The following is a 22,237-nucleotide window of genomic DNA, read 5'->3' as shown; positions in this document are numbered from 1 at the left end:
AGCACTTACTGTTGATTAATTATTTATATAAGCAATAGTTTGAAATATTACCCTTTTAGCCCTAACCTTTTCAAAGCACAAAACTGTCAGTTTCAGCTTGCTCACCTTTATCAAACAGAAAAAGCAACATGTTTTACCACTTCAAGTCAACATCTTTCACAGCTCAATGAGCTCAGCGGACTATTGAAACCCCAGCAGAGACTCCTATGGTGGCATGTGGACTGCACTAGGCTAAACACATCACTTTAATACACGATGTTGTCCTCCACAGTGTCTTTTATCCTATCTTCCATCCACAAGATGATTGCCCCTCCATGAGCCGGGATATGCTGGATGTTTCTTCCTATAAAAGGGAGTTTTTCCTTCTCACTGTCTCCAAGTACTTGCTCATAGGTGGTCATCTGATTGCTGGGGTTTTCTCTCTACTTTTGTACTGTCTTTAACTTACAGTTAGCTAGTATAAAGCGCCTTGAGGTGACTGTTGCTGTGATATTGTGCTATAAAAAAATAAAATTGAAATTAATTGAATTGACATTTATATCAGTTTAATAAGACAAAAACAAAGCATTTTTCTGTTGTACAGTTCTGCCTGAGTGCTGCTACAGCCTACTACCAGAATCTTTTCCTTTTCTAGCTCCTTTCATAAACATTAAGTCAGTTAGAGCCATGAAAAATGTTCTCTGCTGGGGATGAGTATGAAAATCCACTCTTACAAAATTATGTGTAGCAGTAATGTCAACAACCCTCCCGTCCTCTCTTTTAGTGTTATTATGAATACCAAGTACAGTCAGTCCACCACAGAAGGGCACATTCAAACCAAAAACCTTTGGTTGAACAACATGTTTCCTTCAAATGTGTTGCAATGCTGTGCAGCAGGATTTGAGGATTTGTTTTTTTTTTCTTTCGTGGGAGTGTCAGAAGTGTTACCCAATCGGCAGCGACGTATATACACGCACATATATATAAACCCACAGATATTAACCTAGAAGTAAAGGGGATTTGCTCCCAGTAGTGCCTTGTTTGCATAACTTAAGTGCTGTTTAATTTAATAAAATGTTTTCCTTTTTTTTTTTCTTGAGACTGAATGCAGCCCAGGTGCTGGAAACCCTAGATACCCCATGATGGAGGTTTTAATTCTTTAAATTACTTACTAAGAGGGAAAAAAAAAATCTCAAGTTATTCATCAATCCATCTTAGCTAAATGAGCCACTGAGGAACAAGGGTTTCATGGAGAGGGTGACCGACACACACCAGTGATTTATGGATTCTCTGTCAATCAAACCTATCACTTCCAAAAAACAGAAATTATATAAAAATCATCAAATACTGAAAATGTCAATATTTTCACATTATTTTCTTCTTCTAGTGTTGATGACAGAATGCTAGAAAGTCTCAGAAAACAAGTGATTAGATGTATCCTCCACCTTATGATCTAAGTTCAAGGAATCAAATCCTTATGAATGACTGATTTTATGCCTGAGACAAGCACATGATCAGACTATATCATCATGAGTGTTCGGACATTTCAGGCTGAAAAAACGTAGTTGAAAAGATAAACAAGTTTCTCTCTCTTTTTCTTTTTTTTTACTGACATGCTCAAATTGTCAAGCATAATAGTTCAACATAATTCGAGAGTAAAACCTCAAGCATCAAACCAAATGAGCAGACAACTATGCGCTTCTTCATTAACAAACATAAAGATTTCCCCGAGGAAAATGCATGCCACAGAGGCACATGTGCTAGCATGGGGCTGATTAAAGTTCTGAAGTCTGCTCGGAACTGATTTGAAAGTTTTATGACTCCCCTTCCCTCCCTTTTTCCCGCCTCATCTCACTGCCCCTCGGCTGCTTTCATATGCTAATGGACGGGCAATTGTGCGGGCCAACAGCCTGGAATTCCTCTCCACAAAGGAGAAATGGAGATGGAAGGAGAAAGGAGAGAAAGGGACAGACGGACAGAGAGAAAGACCAGCCGACAGTGGGCCGACACACATCAGACGCTGAAAAGGGGTTTACTGCAAGACCACACGAAGCCAAAAAAAAGGTTTTCTACTCAAGTGTATGCCAGTTTAATTATGTTTAGAGCTATTAACTAATCTGCAGCTTCCTGCTGCCATTAATTAATTAAAACCTCAGCCCCAAGAAGTAGTCAAAGTGCATTAACATACCCAACACCTTGAAATAAACCATCGCATTTAACTTATTATTAATATACACAAGGATCTGCTGTTTAGGAAAATCATTTTACTAATACTACTAAAATACCAATAAAAATACTAATAAAGCTTCATGGAGCGCTTGGAAAGCCCTTCCTCTGGTTTTGGGTGTGGTCCATCAATATGGGGATGTCAGAGATGGCTTCCAACACACCAACAAAAAAAGCCATCCCCCCACGTGTACAGCTCAGAGCCAGAGGCATCCAAACAAAGACAGTGCGGATATACACAGCGCCCTTACATCCAGTCACCTCACCAACCCCTTAGAGAAAAGAGAGCAGGTGGGCCAATTAGAGTCCCCAGGGTCCCCCCACCCCCAATGCAAGCAAGGCCCTGTATAATTGCTTTCCTCATCGATGAATTATTAATTCTAGTTGCTCTTTGAGGTCTTTTGACAGCGTAAGGTCGTGACAGTGTGCCCCCATGACACATACACTCTCATGTTTAACCCCCTAGTGCCATGTCAGAAGTACTCCTCAGACCAAAGTGAGGTGAAACATCCAACCAGCCAAGGTGGAACTGATGCTACCTACGACTGGTAGTTGCTTTAGTTTGTATGCATATTAAAAGAGACTTAAACCTAAAGACAAGAGTAACAGTTTTTACTCATAACAAGTTTTTAAAATAGTGAAACTGAAAAAACCTAAAAAAAAAAAAAATAACACTATGCTGTTTGATGAAGTTTTTTTTGTTTTGTTTTTTTATCAACATCAACACATCTGCATGATGCTAATAATCTACCAGTCTGTTAGCCACTATTAGCATAACACAAGCTACAGTAAATCTTTGATTTAACTATTGGAGGTGAGGCTGCTCAGAACAAAAGAAAATTATAATGAAGGGTTTCTTTCTGTTGCCTAATTGGCCTTTGGGGTATAATTATGCATGCAAAGATGACTGAAAAATTAAACCCTGCTTAAAAAATCTGGAAATGATTTTATTACAGTGCTGCATGAAACATATTTGTTGGGCATCAGATTTTTTCTAGTAGTATAAAAAAAAACCATAATCTCAAAACAACATATATGACCTTGACCTAGAGTCCAATCTGGATGAGGACCCATCGGATGATTGTTGCATGCAAGTTTGACCAAATCCTTCCCAATACTGTAGGAGGAGTAGCAATGCATGTGAACTGTGGACAGATGGACAGTGGGACACTCCCAGGATACAAATGGGAGTTTGGCCAAAACCAGGATGTGTTTTTTACTGTGAATCTTGCATCTTGCGAGCCACAGAAGGTCTACAGCAGCAGTGATTATGTTCATCTTCAAAAACACTGATACAACTTTTTAATCTTCTAACAGCTCTGATAACCAAACACTCTCTTTCCTTCATCTTGGCTCAAGTGAATCTCAACAGGGCGGGCTTCACGAAGGAGAGTAATCAATCTTGTTTCCATGATAGTTGGACCCCAGGAAGCCAATTGTAATGTGAAAATAAAATGTGATTAATTGGCCTAGTCCTAGTTGGAGTTAAGGTGCATTGTTTGGTGAAAAAAATTGGCATTCGTAGAATAAAACGGCAAACAACCATAGTTCTGCTGGAGAAATTCTATTTCTAAATGTCCATCACAAAGGTTACAGCACTTGTACAAAGGTCCAAGTAATGGCCTCTCAGGAGGTTTTCATATACATAACACTCCAGTAATAAGTAATATATGGAAACAAAAAGAACCAAAAGTAGGCTATATTACCAGCTACTCTCACTGTCACACAGCTGGTCAACTGTTGGTTTCAGAGGGTTACAGATGTCGCTCCCGTATCCAATGCAGTATAGAGGGGAGGTTGAAGGAGTTTCCAAAATTAGGAGTAGATCCAACAGCTTTAACTTAACCCCATCTGGTGCCTGAAAAACTTTCTTTTACTTCTTTATTTAGACATGCGACTGATAAAACACAATGTTTAAACAACATGACATTAATTTCAAGTGTTATCTGATGTATAAGTGTTTAATTCAAACCTGTTAAGAATAAAGCAATCCCCCAACCAAATAATAACTTTGAGATAGTCTTTGATTATTTGTTTAACTTGAATATTAATAGTGCCGGGGCCTCACAGTTATTTGGTGGCAGTGTTGTTGATTCCCTGGCCTCTCTCTCGTAGTTTCACACCAGGTGTGAGCCTGTAAATATTTTATGGAGCCTCGGTGCTGTGCTACTGGCACACAAAGGCTGTTTTCAGCGCCCTGGACAGCAGCGGCTCTCTGGAAACAGAGGCCTATCAGTTCGGCTTGGGACGCAAACAATTTTCAGCGCAGCTAAAATTAAATTAGGGGAAGGGGCAAGCCAGAGAGCAGAGCTGCCACATTGCTCAACACGGCAAGACTTCTTTAGTCCTCACATCAGGCATTCCATGGCAAAATGAAAAAAGGGAGAGGGGAAAAATGCATGAAACAATGAGCTGTCTGTGTGGGTATCCAGTGAAAAAGCCTAAGAGGCATGTCAGAGATATGAAGGGTTTGTTATGGTGCCAAGTTGACTTCTCTGCATGTAAAGACAGATGGATCCAAACTAGATAACACAGAAAACAGCATTGTATGGACGAGACATCCATATTCATATACTTGGATGTCCTGGCGCTTACATCATTCTCTCAACATAGGACGACTTCACCCTTTACTAGACATCCCACCCCCATTAAAGAGTAAAAGTACAACTTCCTCTAGATTTCAGCAGCCAGGCTTTGATTCTAAGCTAACCCGATAAGTTTATTCTTCACTTTTGAACACCAATCAAGAGTATTTTTTGCATTTACAAATGAGCCCGAATCAATGTTGGGCGATATGTTGAAGCCGGCCACCGCCCAACGGTAACTGCCGATAGAGCTAGCAGCACACAGACGCAGCTAAACACCTGGCATGTGCTCTCAGATAGCTTGTAAGCTCAGTCTGCATGATAACGTTGCCAAAAATTTGGAAAATGCCTGTTTCATTTGCTGCTTCAAGCTAAATTTTTTAAAAAGTTGTTCAGCATTTTTTTCAGTCTTTTTCTATAATTTTAAGGTTATTTTGCTTTCTCCAATAGCTATATAACAGTGATATTCACATTATCCCAACACCTTTGCTTTAAAATATGTCCAGCATTATCTTTCCACCTGAATTTATAGAATCAACAAAAATTTAATTTAAAAAAAAAATGCAAACCAATGCAAGAAAACAACCATCATCATAGTAATTGATGCAAAAAATGTACCACTGCTCCCAACTGGGTCAGTATTTCTCTTATCGCTCTTATCGTATTCAATCTAGTTTCTCCTCCACAGTCCTTCCAATAAGTTGTGCTGGACAGAGAATACTTCTTATTAAATCACTTCGTAAGACTGATTTTATAAAACCAAGTTTAGCGTCGAGCCACCTGAGGCTACACGAGGCACTCTGTCTGCAAGAACAGGGACACTCAGAGGTCAGCATGCCAAGCACTCCACAGTCTCTAATTCCACACTGCACTTCTGAATGAATGCTGGCTATTAATACCCGAAATGTCAGGGATGCCTTTGCTGGAGAACTCCAGAGAGAAACAGGGGCTAGGGAGGAAGGCGAGTTCGTAAAGAAGAGTAAGGAGAGGTGACTGATATCTACAGGTCAAAGTAATGCTGCTGCATGACTGCTGCAATGGGAATGACTCGCGTAAGGGAACTATGTTAGTCTGATAGCTAAAAACAGCCTTACAGCAAGATGGCTCTAAATATTGTTATAATACCAAAGAAAAAAGAAAAGAGAAGACTGACCTGATTGCTCCAGGCGCAGTACAGATCACAGATCAACCTCCAGTTGTTGTTAATCATACAGTCGAGAACTTTAAGATGAGCCATTATCACTGAAGAAACATGAGCCGCCCAGACACCTGCCCCTCAGCTGTGTGTACCATACCCCGCTGTGCCCAGCGGCACCCTGCTGGCACCGTCGCTACTTCTTCTCCACCCCGGAGAGGCGAGTGCGAGGAGCCGAGAGAGAAGCATCAGCAGAAGGGTACGTCCACGTGCCCATCTGCAAGCCCAGCAGGTACCCTGTCAGCTGTGGCCATCGCCCCAGACACGCTTAATGAACAATATGTTAATGATTCAGGCTGCACAGAAACTCGGGGGATTATCTTTGCATTTAAAAGAAAGAAAAAAGAGAGAGGAGTAGGAGAAAAGAGTTAACAGCATGCTGACCGGCGGCGGCGACGCCTAAAAGACAACGCAGAAGGATGCGCCTCTCCTTGCTATGCGCCTCTGCGTTTTGCTAGGCTCTTTTTGATGTTCTCTGTCTCTCTTCCAGGCTGGCTGTGCCTCCCGGTGCTCGTCTCTGCAGTGGTACCAGGCACAGGCAGCTTGAGATTGAGAGCGGCACAGGATCACTCTTAATCTACATGCATCAGGCCACAATGCAGGACAACCAAATGACTACCCTCCTCTCTTCCTCTGCCTCCTTAAAAGTCTCTGTCTTTGACTTGATCCATATCTTCCTCTGCAGTCTCATACTGAAGCTCAATTAAATGCTTGTAATACCTAAACGGGGCACAAGATATTCTGCAAGAAGGTATAGTAGGGAGGCGCTATGCAGGCGCTCTGCCTCAATCTGAAAACCTGAGTGATGCTGCACTTTGCCGGCAATGCGGGACGCTGTGCAGCCTGAGTTATTTATTTCATTACTCTGCAAAAAACTCTTCAGACTCCCTGACAAAAGGCTGGAGGAGTGCCGCAGCCCCCACCCTCACAGAGCAAAGTCCCACCTTGCGCTCTTAAGTAAATGAGCGTCCAGTTTAAGACTTCCTCTCGCTGTGGGATATCAAAGAAATAAAGCTTTTAAAAGAAAGAAAAAGTATGCAGTGAATCATTTTAACATGTGAGAAGACAGAATCTGCAAACTACTGGATGCCAGTAAACAGCTGCCTGGGACTACTTATGTTTCTTCCACTCCTTTGATGCTCTATGACGTCCAGATGCTTGTGACTGTGACAGCCTGCTTCATCAGGGAGATGCATTAAATCCACTTCAAATGAGAAACGCCATAACTACAAAGCAGCCTGAGGTGGGATTTAAAATATTCATACATTTTTAATAAAAGCTTCTGTTTTTCTCCTTCTCTAAAGATTGCAAAGCCTAAGCAGGAATTATAATTAAACGTGTGCAAAATTCAGAATATGTAATCCATAAAATTATCGTGCCCTCATCTGAAAACGTTCAACTTTTGAGTGACATCTGCACACACAAGGGGACAACAGTGAACTGGCACCAACAGCAGCAGCAGTACTCCTTTCATATTTTTAAAAGAAGAGTGAGACAGCTTAAGTAATCATGCAGACATGAGACTGTGTCAGGTCAGGAGGCTACAAACACAGTCTGGCCCAAAAGGTCAGCCAAGTCCCCACACTCGACCGGAGACCAGACATGGCTACCCAAAACTCAGTGCTCACCAGCTCGGGAGATGAACACTCACTGGCTCTTCTCTGCTTTTTCCTCTGGGCTATAGTGCTATTTACCCACCTAGATTGCTCTGATATGAGTTTCCCTTTTTTAGGGATATCATCTATAGAGATGTCTACTAAACTTAATTAAAGGGGTGTCCACTGTGGGAGTTTGTGGTGAGCAATTTCATATAGGAACTATTTTCATTCTATCAAACTACAAAATCAACCTGTAACAAAGTGCAGACACAATAAGTACCTGAAACTGCAGTTCCTCACCTGGCCACTTGAGGCTTGCTTCAGTCACTATGGTCTCACATGTTAAAATGCTCAACGTTACACCAAAGCATGCTTATTATAGCCTAGTATGAAAAACTGTTTAGATCTATATGGATAACAACTATGCAACATGTGAATTTACTTATAATAATCCATGTGGATTTTAAGCCCAGCTTTAAGCATTTATAAAGTGTGGCCAGTGTGTGCAAACACAGTGTCCTAGGTCTCAGTACACTGTTTTTATTGTAATTATGTGACAAACATTACAGCTTATTGAGTCAAAAAAATTTTGCTTCAGTTCCCGTGAATTTCTTAGTCTGTTACTTACCATTAATGACCTATATCTGTGTCTATACACTGCACCCGTACTATTTATAAATGTACATTTTTAACCAGTTGCAGTGACTCTAGTAGTTAACTTAGTACCTCACCCTCTCACCATAATATGGTCACTTTCAGAACAAAAAGATAATATGTAAATAAGGATGAAGTCACAGTGGCTATCTCTATCTTTTATAGGCAGTCGATGGCATATAGCTGTGAGGAGAGGCTAACATTCATGGGAGTGACAAGATGTAAATGTAGATGTTTGGTGTGAAGTCTGCAGACTGGAATTAAAACATGCATATTTGATTTTACTGTGAAATTGCTTCTTTAAACTTACAGCTAACTTTACCTCCAGAGTGGAGGCACCAAATATGTCTGGTTAGCTTAAAAAAAATAACCACATGGGTGGAGGGGGCTTCTGTCAAGATGCTCAGCAAGACAAGCCAAAATATCACATAGAATAAGTCAAAACATGATGTCAGTCAAACCGTCCAGCTGTCTGCAGACTTCCTGGCGAGATTAAGGACGTCAAAGCCGATGTTTTGACATCTTACATTTAAAACAAAACACAACAAAATGCTTAAGAAGTCAGGGGGATTAATACAAGCAAATCTTCGACCAATATCTTCAACGAGGACTCACTGTTCCCACAATATCTAAATCTAGGCCAGGCAATTCTAATAAAGTGCGTCATTCCTTGGCGATGTTTCAAAAAAGTGAAATTACCTCTTAAAAGGCATCAAAATGTTTCTGAAAAATATTCTGAAAGCAGTTTGTGAGAGAGGACTTTGCATCAGTTCAGTTTTCCTTATAATAGCAGAATTTGTTTTAGATTTCTGGAAATTAAAGACCTCACGTTAGTCCAAATTATCTCATGCTGGAATAATTTAAAGCATAAAATGCTGAATTACTGACACACAACTGTCTAAATAACATCTAGACAGTAAACCGCTGTGACATAATGCAGCACCATGTGGCTCCAAAACTCCCCCCGTCACACGCCAGGAATAGTCCGGTAAAGAGCAAAAGCATGTGCCCTCCCCCCACGATGAAGCCAATATAATCCAATCAATTGTGAGTTATGGATCTCGTGGCGCTCTCACGCAGGCAGTGCCACACGACCTCGCATTCAAAACAACACACAGCGCATGTGTGTTCCACAGATATCCACGTTACCTCAGTTCACTGACGGAAAATAGATGAGGCCATCAGGAAGAGAATGCCATGAAAGTCACAAAAGGACACGAGGCTTATTGAGACAGCAGATGGATGAGGTGGGTTATTAACATCAGTGGAGAAGAGTTAATACACATCAAAATTAGCATTTTTATTCAGTCCAAATCCATCCAGATAGCTAATTTTTATAACTGCTAAACAGAAAATGCAGGTAAAGAAATCCCAAGGAGGTGGAGCAGGCGATCCGCTAAGAGGAAAGTACGTGGAAGTGCCTTTAGTCAAGAAACTAAACCCTCCCACGGTCCCACCCCAAAAAATCATTGCGCTATGTATCATTAATTTGTGTATGTGAGTGATATTTAAAAACTGTACTTTATGTGTTCAAACTCAAACCTCAGACGGCAGCATGCTAGCTCAGGTTTAGTTCTGCTTGGACCAAGATGACAGTAAGAAAGTCGTTATTGAACAAGAAGGCTACGACAAATTAAGCCATTTGGTAACCTTAGTTTCAAGAAGCCAAACAAGAAAAAACAGCTGCAAATCAATTTGTTTTGTTAAGCTCTTTCAAAAGTTATTGAGTTATTGTGTTAAATAAACATGACGTCAATGGTGACCAGAATAATCTGATTATGACTTGTGCTGTGAGACATTAATAAGTCTAGAAAAGCACTGCCTAAATGTAGCCGATTTTACCCTGTGTAATGACTTCAGACTGCTTGTTCTTTCAACCTAACGTTTTAAGACTAATTTAGAAACACATTTGCTATTGTTTGTTTGTATAATGTGCAAAATGGTTTCATTGATTATTATTACATTTTTGTCAAAACAAATAGCTGATCAATCAGCAACACTTTCCAGTTCCACCAGGGGAACTTGAGGCGTTCTCAGGTCAAATGATTATATATATATATATATATATATATATATATATATATATATATATATATATATATATATATATATATATATATATATATATATATATATATATATATATATATATAAATAAAATCTCTTCAGTAGGTTCTGGGTCTACCCCAGGGTCTCCTCCCAGTTGGGCGTGCCTGGAAAACTTCCAAAAGGAGGTGCCCAGGAGGCATCCAAACCAGATGCCTTAACCACCTTACTATCTCCTTTCAACATGAAGGAGCAGGGGCTCCGCTCTGAGACTTCTATCTGACCTCCCCACCCTGTCTCTAAGGCAGAGGCTAGCCAAACTTCCGACCTTTGTATTTGCAACTTTATGCTTTCGGTCATCACTCAGCTCTCACAAACATAAGTGACGGCTGGAACATAGACTCTCTGCTCTGGTAAAATCGAAAAAGACACGTTCCGCTCAATCCTCTCTTGACTAAAACTGTCTGGTACAATGCTTTTATTATTGATGACATTACACCAATCCGCCAGCCCAGCTCGTGCTCCACCTTTTCATCAGTCATGACTAAGGCATCCCCAGCAGCCAAAAGGTCATTCCCAGCTCCTTCTCCTGGGGATGCCACAACCCACTGGGACCACTTTTTTCCACCAAAGACCCATGGTCTAAAAGGTTCCCGTGTGGCCTAGCTCTGATTAAAATTATATTTAAGGCTTCAACAAACAAAAAACATCCCATATTCCCCAACTGTAAATTAGAGTATTAAATCGCAGAGGTTTTCTAGCATTAACTGTTAGCTTGTCATTTAGTAACTGTGGTCAAGAGTTCCTACCAGCAGCATGCATCCCGACAGTCTGGCAGGCCTGAACACCTGCAACAATAACTCGAAAGAACTATAAAGAAACTTTAAACAAACATAGAAAACAACAGGCAAATATTATGACTTCATACTTATTTGCCTGTTCAGTTGACATGCTTCCATGTCTCTCCTCTCACCCACCATGTGCATGCAGAGCAGCACTTGCACAGCTCACCTATTTGTCTTGTGTCACTCAGTTAGCATTATAGCAGACCGAGAGCGCTCCAGTATGTGCAACATTAAATATACTCACGCTGACCTCACCAGTTCCACTTATTTTTCTGTGAACAACTGCCAGACTGTGATCAAGAAGCTGTGTTCAGTTTGGTGTTGTACACTTTAAAGGCCATATTAAATAAACCTCCAACAGCTTCCAGTGGCTTTGCTGCCATCCATTCATGAAATCATTCCTTCATCAGAGTGCCCTTGTTCACTTCCACTGCTGATGCTAACAGGAAATAATGTGGTTTCCTGCCAAGACCTCAGAACCCAGACTAACACCACAGGTTACGATATGTATTCTGATAACAGCCTGTTACATAAGGTCCTTTCAAAAACAAACACTGCTAATGCGCTGAACTGAAGAAGTTTCTCAGATGAGAGGTGAAACATCTTCAAGAAACTTTAAGCTCATTAGATTACCATGACCTGGATGACTGAGAACCTACGCAGACACTGCTAATGAATAACAGCTATACAGTATATGCTTCACTTCCAAAATAAATAATAAATGTAAGAAAAGGTCATATGAAATGTTTGCTCTTTTTCGATGTATGTGTTCCACATATTCATTATCTACCAGCAGCCACAGTGCAGTGCATTACATAATCTGTGGTTCATGAAGCGTGCAGGGTGTAGAATATGACAGGATGAAGGAGGAGGAGTGTGAATACCGCCTTAAGAAATGTGCTATGCAGATCAACTGAGCACACATCTGAGCAGTGTATGTCATGCCTCGGAGCCAAAGAGAGCCAGATAGGGGGCAAGTGTTGATGGAGGTGCCTTGGGCATGTGTAATGGATAGTGTATCATGCTCACTGAGCATTAGACTGGTTCTGTTCTGCCTGTCTGCCTACATGTGCAACCCCCCCACTACCACCACCACCCAAACTCCTACCACCCCCCTGCCCTCCCTTAATCTTACGTAGGGGCGGGGGCATCCAGGCAGAAGAGGCTACGACACTGAGCCAATTGGCAACAACAACAAAAAAATAAATAAATAAATAAACAAAAGATGAGGAAAGGGGGGTATTTTTTTTTCCACTGGATAAACTCTCATCTTCCCGCTTCCTGCTCCCACCCATTTGTTTCCCCCCTACACATCCATCAATCATCTGTCTGTGCTTCTAACTAATGGAAAAATAGCGTCCAGCGTGACTGCGGCCTGTGTGGCCGAGCGGAGAAGCCTTACCGAGCGTTAATGTCACCCCCTCCACAAGAGGAAAAGATACGGGTGCGGTCCAACACACATATGCACACATATCCCGGGTGACCTTGATTTGAGTGCAGCATGCATGCAGATTTCCTTTTTTGTCTTTTCCAGGAAAAAAAAAATAGCTGGGAAGCTTGATTCCGATAAGAGATGCCAAAATATACACACATGCACTCCACTTTCAGTTTGATCACCAGAGCGAGGGAGAAGTGGCGTTCTCAAATGGGAAAACCCTTCAAAGACCGTGCTCCTGGTTATTCCCATTACACCTTCTATATGTGTGTGTGTGTGTGTGTGTGTGTGTGTGTGTGTGTGTGTGTGCGCGTGTGCTAAATCAGAAGCCAGGTCATGTCCAAGTCAATGCCTTGTTTGCAGAACATAAAAGTGGCCTGATCTACTGCAACGAGACACATTTGTTTTTCAGATGTATGCAAATCGACATCCCTTTGTCACTGCTTTGACTGATAAAACATCATGGCCCAAACACGGTTAGATCCTTTGGAGACTTTGCACTCCATAGCTAGATATTTCATTTTCATGAAATCATATTAGGGTTGGGAGGTGACACTGAAGACGTGTCCAGCTGGGTATCTGTTTGGAAAAAAAAAACCTGACTCTTTCTGTAATTTCCACAGAAACTGACCAGTGTCGCATTCCCTGAACCCTAAAATGATACTTGTGCTGACCAACATTCACGTGTTTGCTGCTTTTAACTGCATTCGGGAGAAAAAAGGCAGCGATTCCAGTACAGTGACTCCATTTTTCCCCTCTCAGCATTCGTCTTTCCACGGGTTAAATATAGCATCGTAGAAAACACGCGGGAATAGAGGACGGGTGAAAGACAAGCATGTGGACGGGTGAGGAAGAAGAAAAAAAGCGCAGGGGTTTACAGAATTAGTAAGGGCTATATTTAGTCCAAGAAAGAGAGCATCACCGCTGCTTAGAGCACCATCACTGGTCTCCTCCTCCTCAACAAGGGATGCAATCAATGGAGAGCTGGAGAGTTTCATACATGTTTCCAATCCTTTACAAACAATTTCTCATTCTCCTTTAGTTTGGAAACCCAAATTCTTTCTTCACCGAAAGTAACAATGAAACTGAAATTTAAGGGCTTTGGAGAGAGAAAGGTTTTTCCCAGTAGTAGTCATCGTGTGGACCAAAAAAAGCCATTTTAGCCTTTCTTCCTGTTTTTGCCTCATGTGTCCCAGAAAACCAAGGCCATCCATGACTAATCGTCTAGAGCACAACCCCTTCGTTCTTAGTTTGAAAGTTCGGTTGTTGATAACCAGACAGCAACCTCTGAGTCCGAATAAAAGTCAGCACAGTAGTGCCAAAAACTTGTTATGGTGGACGATTGAGGTTGGGAGCAAAAGTAAGTCAATGCCCAGAGACGCTCATGTGCTGACTGTGAGGCTCACCCTCTACAGATGGATACAGATGGTCTTTGAACAGTAGTCCCTGTTCTGCTCTAGAGATCCACCACAAACTGGAGGGTCTAACCAGAACCCACAGCAGGTGGAGAACTGCTTCATTTGTCTGTCCACAGGACATAGTGGCATTGTAAAGCGCTTTGGGTGCCTTGAAAAGCGCAATATAAATCCAATCCATTATTATTATTATTATTATTATAACAGAAGCACCTAATATGGTATTATTTAATAATGCATGCACACATGAGCTGCAACCAAGAGCTAACCTGCTTATATTCTTTTTGGTTTGATGTGTTTTGTTCTTGAAACAAAAGGTTATTTAGGACACACACTCTGACTCCATAGTAAAAAAAACAACATTCACAGATAGTGTAGTCTTTTGCTTTTCAATATATTTTTACTGGAACTTTGAGATGTAAACAACTCAGGGCCTCAGCTGCCTTATAGCTGCCCTGCTAGCCTGAACGTGACAGTAGGTCGACTAAAGAAAAGAACACAAATAAGACGGATAGACAGTGTGGGGTGTTTTTCTCCTAATGACCCGGGCAGCTGTGTCTAAATTATCACAGAGTTGCTGCCATTGCTTTGGCAGTAGCAGGATGGGGTTTGGTGGGGGCAGGTTTAGAGAACCCACCCCCTGAATTCTCCCTCATTTACAAGCCAAGATGATGGAGGTGGGGGTGGGAAGCTGGAGAAGGAAGAGCGGGAGCACTCTCACTAGACCCCTGGGAGGAGACAGCAGTTCATAAGCAGCCAAGCTTTAAAATTGGGCGTTTGTCTGCGGCAGGCATCAGGTGGATAAAAACACCTGCCTCGCTCATATGTCAGGCCCCGGGCTGCAAATATTCAGGTTAAACACAGGCACTGACTCATGGGTGAGTCATGGGTGAGTCACGGCTTCAGCAGCGAAGCAGAGGTGTGATGGAGAGTCAGATTTCAATTGTATCAACCTGCAGATTCAGTGGGCTGTCCCTGAGCATGTTACGAGTATCAGCTGTGGTTCTCAGCTGATTAAAAGCTCTAAGTATCGGACTTCCAGTGAAAAAGGAAGCTGGGAGCTTGCTGGGATATGGTGATTGGAGTTTTCCGCAGTGTGGGAGAGTTAAGTGATGTTGTGGCAAGCATTTATTAGATTGCAGAAACAGGCAAGTGGAAAACTTCACCGCTGAGACACAAGGAAAAGGTTTTGCCTCATGGCAGTTTGTTTTTACAGACAACATATAAACTATGTTTGCTGACAATCCAGCCTGATGGCCTCATTAAGATTCACTTTAAACCAAAAGCATTAGCAGGCACCTCCTTTTTAACCCCATCAACCACTGCAAAAACAGTCCAGCTCTGCTAGGATGCTGAGTTACTCCATTCCCAAAAATGTATGTCCTCCATCCACAGCTAGTACTGACACAGTAAGAGGATTAGAGTCACACACACACACAAACAGAGAGAGAGAGAGAGCACTGTTGCCATTTTCTGATGATGGATTAATCCAAAACATGCCACCAGTCCAATGCTGTTATGACATGCTTCAAGCCTAGCTGGTCCGAGATGATGATTATGATGATGTAACCGCTGAAGCTCTGGCGCACAAGAGGAAAAGGATGAGCTCCACAATGTGCCATTTATCAGAGTTTGGCATGCAGACACACAAAGGACCCAGTAAGATTAGTGCCGCAAGTATAAAACTCTCTTTGTGCACTTAAACAGTTGCAAGAGTGAAGAAAAAAAGATGAACCCTGTCAACCCGAACACTGAAAGATGTGCTGTGCGCTACGCTCACACTCCCTTGTTTGCCCTCTTCTGAAATTTTGCCCCAGGTTTTGTGCAAGTGATGATACCTCTATATGACAGCGCTGATGATGTTAGGTACTTTGGAGGTTTTAGGTGATGAGTTCTGACAAGTGAGTCCACATGCAAGCACCTTGCACAACAGCACAGAACTCACATTGTGTCAAAAACAGATGGTCCATATGGAAGGGGAAAAAAAATGCCCTTAATGAACTTTGATGCACTCAATAAACAGTTATATGATCAACTGCCACCATCCTGCAGCTAGTCCTACCTTGCCACATGGAGTTATGGCTCTGTGTTTACGCTCCTCATTGTCCTGGGGTGAATCACTCCAACGTGCTGCCATCATTTCATTCCAAGCCGCAGAGGGGGAAGAAGTCCTTTAGAGCCCACATTTAGGACGAGAGGAGGGGGGATTAAACCAAAGAAAGAAAGATAGAAAGAAAGAAAAAAGAAAAGAAAAAATGGGTAGGGGAAGATCCTAATCCACACCGTCTTCCTTCTTCATGTCCATCAATGGCTCAAACCTACGCACAAATAATTAAAAAAAAAAAAAGTTAAACTAAGTCAAGCTTTTGCAGACTTTTGCAAGCCTTTAGAAAATTACTACAGCCACTGAACGCCACATCCTTGCATCATTATTGATAGAAAACAACACGTCTCTAATAGACTTTATACCGCCTTAAATTCTTACAGAATTAGAAATATGACAGTGATATCGTAGCACACAGATACCAAAGTGGGAAATCAGTCAGCACCTGTCTAAAATCTAGCTCTAGTTCAATTGAGGGAGAGCTAAAAGTGAGCGGTGGCAGGTGCATAGGGGGAGTGGGTTTGTTTTCTTTAAACGAATGCTTTTAATTAAAGACACACCTGAAATAATAATCTGCACAAATATATGCGCGTTAAATGAAAGCGTTATTCGTGACTCCATGGGGAGGAAAGTGCACATCAAGCCCCACGTATGCCACTGCGGTGTAAAGGCAATACATCAGCCACCGTGTATAATACTATACGCTGCTCACTCTCTCTCACACATGACACAAAGGCTGCAGAAAAAGCAACATTTTTGTTATTTTTCGGCTACTTTAAACAACAAAATCGTCCCCTGTGGCTATGAATACGGTTCCCTGTTGCCAAATACTAACCAGGCGGACGACAGGTTGTTGCCATAAATGCGAACATTGAAAAAAAGAGAAAAAGTAGAAACCCATACCTATTACAAATTCAGAAAATAACGCCCAAAAATATCCAAAAAAAACACACAGTCCATATTTCTGTTGAGAGTAGACAAGCCTCCGTCGAGCCAAAGATGGGTTAAAAAGGCTGTCAAGAGATTACAAAGCGGGATATTCAGTCTCCTTACAGAGCTGCACTGACTGAGCGCTCAGGCTCACTACCTGTTAGGAAAAACACACTGGAAAAAATACGGAAAACGCCCTTCAGTGTACATTTCTCCGTAAGGGAGACCCGACGAAAATTAAACCTCATTCATTTCCACTCATTTGCGTGTTTCACTTCGATGTTAAATTTCTCCAAATAGAGACAAAAAAGTAACGTGTACTCCTATGTGGTCCCGGTTGGCGGCGCGACAATCTGTACATAGATTGACGAATCTCCGGACCAGCACAAAGCTCCGCCCCTCGGCCTTGCCTTCCCGCTGGTGGAAACCCAATCAGGTGATCAGTTTAAATTTGGAATTTTAAAGCGGGCCAATGGAAAGCATTGTTACATAACAATTTCAGTAAAAGGTAGAAGCTGGTTCATTCTGGTTACTGGATGAAAACTATTATTTGCTACATTGTTACTATAGTATTTTATGTTACACTAAGTTTGTATTCCGGTGTGTACGGTATTTCTTACCCCAGTCTATGAACAAAATATATTTTTTACCCATATATTTTTTTTCTAATTAATTTTCCAGTTAATTTTTATTAAAGCATAACATGTTGTACACACTGAAAAATAATTTCAAAGTACTATACATACTCCTTATAAATCTTCTGATGTAGTTTTTCTGATAACACTTTTTCATTTAAACTCAAAATAAATTTGAGAACAGAAGCTTTACTCTTTGTTTGAACAGGCTTGTTACTATGTTACCACTTTTATATTCAAATACAGCTTCATGTTTTTACATGACTGAGATTGTCTTTTTAAATTCAGTAATGGAAAATTTAAATAAATGAATGAATCAATAAATAAAAGAGGGGCTTCTCAAGTGGTTTCCTAATCTTAAGTACTTTAGCACTTTATTTTTGCTTTAGTGCTTTATACGTATTGTCAATCTGCTTATCTGAAAATTACCGAAGTACTGAACTCCTTACCCTCCCACCCCTTTTTAAATCATCTTCCAATACTGATGACTAATGATCGGCATTCGTGACAATGACAGGGACAACTATACACTCACAGAATAAACAGCTAGTCATTTGCTAATCAGCACTTACTGTGTCAATAAGCCATTTAAGCCTTTTAAAGACAGCAAATGAAATCACAAGAACATCATTGTAAATACTGAGGGGGGAAAAAGGCTTGAGGGCTACACATATGCCGAGCTTCTAACATATTTGCCTTTCCATTATCAACTGTAACAGCAGTGTCCTTAACTTTATTACGGTGACATGTAGGGCATGGCAGCCACATGGGGCTCCGCAGAGCATGAAAAAACAGGGATGCCCAGCTGATCCGGACAAAGACAAAGACTGACAGTGTTCTGTTTGCAGGCTACTCCAGCAGCACAATAGAAGATAGGACAATAGGACTCTTTTCACCCATACTGTGGTGAGGTTTCCCCGGTTTCAGAGAGCATCTCTATTGTCTAAAGAGCCGGTGCACCCTCATTCAGACAATGGGGAACTTTAAAATGATTCAAGTGAGACTCTTGCATTATGTGATGGTAAACATGAGGTTCATATTCATTTAATTTGTTTACTGAACCCGTGCCACATTATTCAATGCAGTTGACATCAAGTGTTATTCTGCATCAGAGACAAAACTCAGTTGGAGGTGGAGTATTTTCCCACACAAACAACCCACAATCTGCTTCTCTATGAATCACACGTGTGCATAAAAATTCTCCAGAAAACTATAAAATAAAAAATAAAACGTTTTACTGGTTTCTGTTTACGTGGGGCTTTCCCTCCACTTCAGTTACTTCAACACTGCAGACTCTGACGTGCACAACACATTGAGTGCACGCAGTTCTGTTTTTATGAATGGTGAGGACAGAGGATTTTAGATCAATGAACAAAGCTCATTGAGAGCTTGTAGAAAGTCTGCAGGCTGCTGTATTCGAGTGGGTGAAACCTCTTTCATATCTCACTGAAGCAGATAAATCTCCCCTGCATTTTTCCAGGGTTTCAAACTTTGTTTAAAATACTTTCACTGCTGATTCCATCGTGCCAAACGCTGCAGAGTCAGACTGACTCAGACATTCAGCAGAGAGGAGATTACCAGCTCTCTCGTGGCAGCAAAATGCTTGGCTGGATTAGTACATCACATGAAGCCCAAGTTCAAAGCCCAGCAGCGTTAGGATTAGGACAGGTGGAAACGTCTTTCCAGCACAGCATGCTGAGTGTATGTAAAATAGGTTCTCAACAACCCATGAGGCATAAACAATCTTTGGGCAAGGTTTACATTCATCAGACATGGCATATATAACTTCATTAAGGATTTTTTTAAGCTGTAGCAGAGTTTGAGAGTTTAAGAGGATGAGGATCACTCCCTACTCCAGGTTGTGTAAGTGGATCTGGCACGCAGTTTGATGACTGGACGAAAGTCAGCGGCAGTCAATCTATCAAGCACACTGGACAGCCAGTCACTGAGTGGAATACAGAAGCGGAGAGGATGTTCTTTCTATTTGTGTACTGAGACACGTCAGTAAAAGTGAAGCAGTATTTTATTAAGATCCAAATTCTGTTAATTAATATTATGCATATATATAATAAATGGGTAGAGTAAAAAGTCCAGTACATAATAATTTATTTTAAAGCTGAATCTGCAAGCATAAAGAAATAACAAGGTTTTTGTGTTAATTAGTGAAATTTAAAGTTTCAAACATATTTTTCTAATCAAGCTCTCAGAAACAAAAGGTTGTGCAATGATTGTATTTCACAAAATTTCTGTTCTTTTTTGTTTTTTTGTTAAGCCAAAGCTGATGTGTGATAAAATGAAGACAGTGTGGCAGAGCCAAAAACTGCAATTCATCTAATGGCCACTTGACATTGGTTTCAAAAGTGAGTCGGGCTCCATTGACTCCTGTGTTAAAATACCCAACTTTACAGCAGAAATAAACACCTTTAAAGCCTGTAATTTTAGCCGTAATTACAATTTTCTGCTCATCCGTGTTCTGCCACTTATCCAGGTCCACAGGGTAGCTATCTAAAGTGGATCTATTGCTCATTAGGGAGGTTGTGTGTTTGCAATCTGCTGGCAGTCCAGGTACAGCCCATCTACCCGAGGAGAGCTTTGTTGTTGATGGAGGCAGTGTACAGCGAATGTGGAAAAAACACTCTTGAGGGTCAAGAAGGTCTGGTGTCACTCGCTTCCCTATTCTGGCCTACTTGGCAATGTGCACTTGGGTTTTTGGAGGACTACATGTGAGCATATGTTGGGTAGTGGGTGGAAATGGTGGGTGGAAACCCCTCTCCTTGCTGTCTGATTTCATAAACAACAAATTGGTTGTGGGGTACAGGACCACAAATTACGCTTTAGCAGAGATACCCTACCCAGCTAAGTCTGCCAAAACACAAGACACACCATCCACAATAAGAAACATGTTAGGTGTGTATGACTTAGCTGCTTAAATGTACATAATGCTTACTGCTGTGCATTATTGGCTACATATTATTATTATTATTATATAAAATGCTTTTTTGTGTGTTTAAATGTGCTAAAAATGGTACAGAGAAGCTTGTACTCTGGTTTTCGTGAGTTAAATTCTGGTATCTTATTTATTTGTCATCAAAATTAGCATATGTTTGTGTTCTTCCATTCCCTATGCAGAGCTAGTCTAACAGACTGCTGGCTGTGTATTTAACAGACATGAAATGTCAACCTCTCCTCTAATGGTAGAAGAGCCAAATAATTGCCATCAGGAAAAAAATATGCCTCATCTGCTGTGCTGGTGAGATGTAAATCTATCCAGCTGGCTGTTTCTAACTACAGGCTTTATATGTCAGATGCAGGGATGTGTGGCCATTCAAATGCACAATTCCCATTTTGTTCCTTTTGTACTGATCGCAGTTTACCTGTAGCCTACTTTCTGCGGTCATCCCCAACCTCTGTTCCCTCGACGAAGCGCTACAAAGCTGCAGCATGTGAACCCTACAAGGCTTTTTGTCCCTTCCTCCTTTCACCAAACTCTGCATGGAGGTGAAGGACAATGGCCTGCGAGTTCCCAGGGCAGCGCAGGAGGGCATTAGCGCTGGGATAAGTTAACAACTACCTCCAAGTGCTGATGTCTTATGATAAGGATACACAGCAGTACAATGGGGGTATTTGTAGCTCAGACTGCACAGAGCTCAAAACCAGACAGCTGTGTGATTTATTTGTAAGTTTTTCCTATTTCTTATCTCACACCTCTGCAAGATTCACAAACAAGAGCTGAAATCTGACTAAATCCAGTGTTCCCCTAAATATAATAGCTAAGGTGCTGTGAAACCTGAGAGTGTTTTCTAATGCAGGAGCTGAGTGCTCCAAACCTCCCAGAACTCCTTTGTTTGCACTCATTCATATTATCCAAATAGCAACTCATTTAACAGGTCATTTAATGCGGAGAGGCCTTGTAGCTGGAGACGCATCATTACCTTTGGCTTGGAAACATGTTTTTAAAATGTGAGAAAAACACACATTTGATTTTTGAATTACTACAGAGAGACGATGAGAAAAAAATGAATTTCCTTTTAATATATTCTTTCAAGCCAAGAATCACTTCACATCTTGGTGGCCTCTACATGAAACAGCGAACGCAGTCACAAGTTATCGGCATTAAGTGATGAAGACACTGACTAAGAGTAAACATAAACACACTAATTATTTCATCTTCTTTTAGCTGAGATGCGATTTCAAGAAATCTTTTTAGATCTTTCGAAGGATACCTCCGTGTATACATGCATTCCTGTTATGTGATGTGACGGCTGTTTGCAGTTTCAGGTGATTGAGAATCAAGAGCGCTTAGCCACATGATAACACTCCCCGAGTGCTTGCTATGCAGTGAAGCGTGCTCTGGTCTGTCTGTCGATACGCACAATTGACTCCTTTAGACTTAAACCTCACTATGAGTGTGTGTGTGTGTTTGTTTGTAGAGAAGGTTCCTCTAGACTGCAGATATTTTAATGTGGCAAGTGTAGAGCAAGCCTTTTTTCCGGAAATCAGGAGCTCAGACAGTAAACATACATACATAATATAAATATGCAGTGATTCTTTGCGGCTCAATCACACTAAAGTAAAAGGCCTCATGAGTAG

At 41.3% G+C, this 22,237-nt stretch overlaps 1 protein-coding gene across 1 annotated transcript in view; it reads right to left on the bottom strand.

Annotated features, from left to right (window-relative positions):
• Nucleotides 1–17,383, bottom strand: part of arhgap21a (Rho GTPase activating protein 21a) — a 101,052-nt gene extending 83,669 nt beyond the window's left edge. The window contains exons 1-2 of the mRNA XM_024803675.2: nt 16,986–17,383; nt 16,041–16,296 (exon numbers count right to left, since the gene is read on the bottom strand). Of these exons, the coding sequence (XP_024659443.2) occupies nt 16,041–16,118 (78 nt within the window). The 5' untranslated portion in view covers nt 16,119–16,296; nt 16,986–17,383. The remainder of the gene's footprint in view (nt 1–16,040; nt 16,297–16,985) is intronic.
• Between the last annotated feature and the right edge of the window lie 4,854 nt (nt 17,384–22,237).

The sequence above is a fragment of the Maylandia zebra genome, linkage group LG9 (assembly GCF_041146795.1).
Source record: "Maylandia zebra isolate NMK-2024a linkage group LG9, Mzebra_GT3a, whole genome shotgun sequence".
NCBI lineage: Eukaryota > Metazoa > Chordata > Actinopteri > Cichliformes > Cichlidae > Maylandia > Maylandia zebra.
The sequence above is the reverse complement of the archived record's forward strand: the minus strand, read 5'-3'. Positions and strand labels throughout refer to the sequence as shown.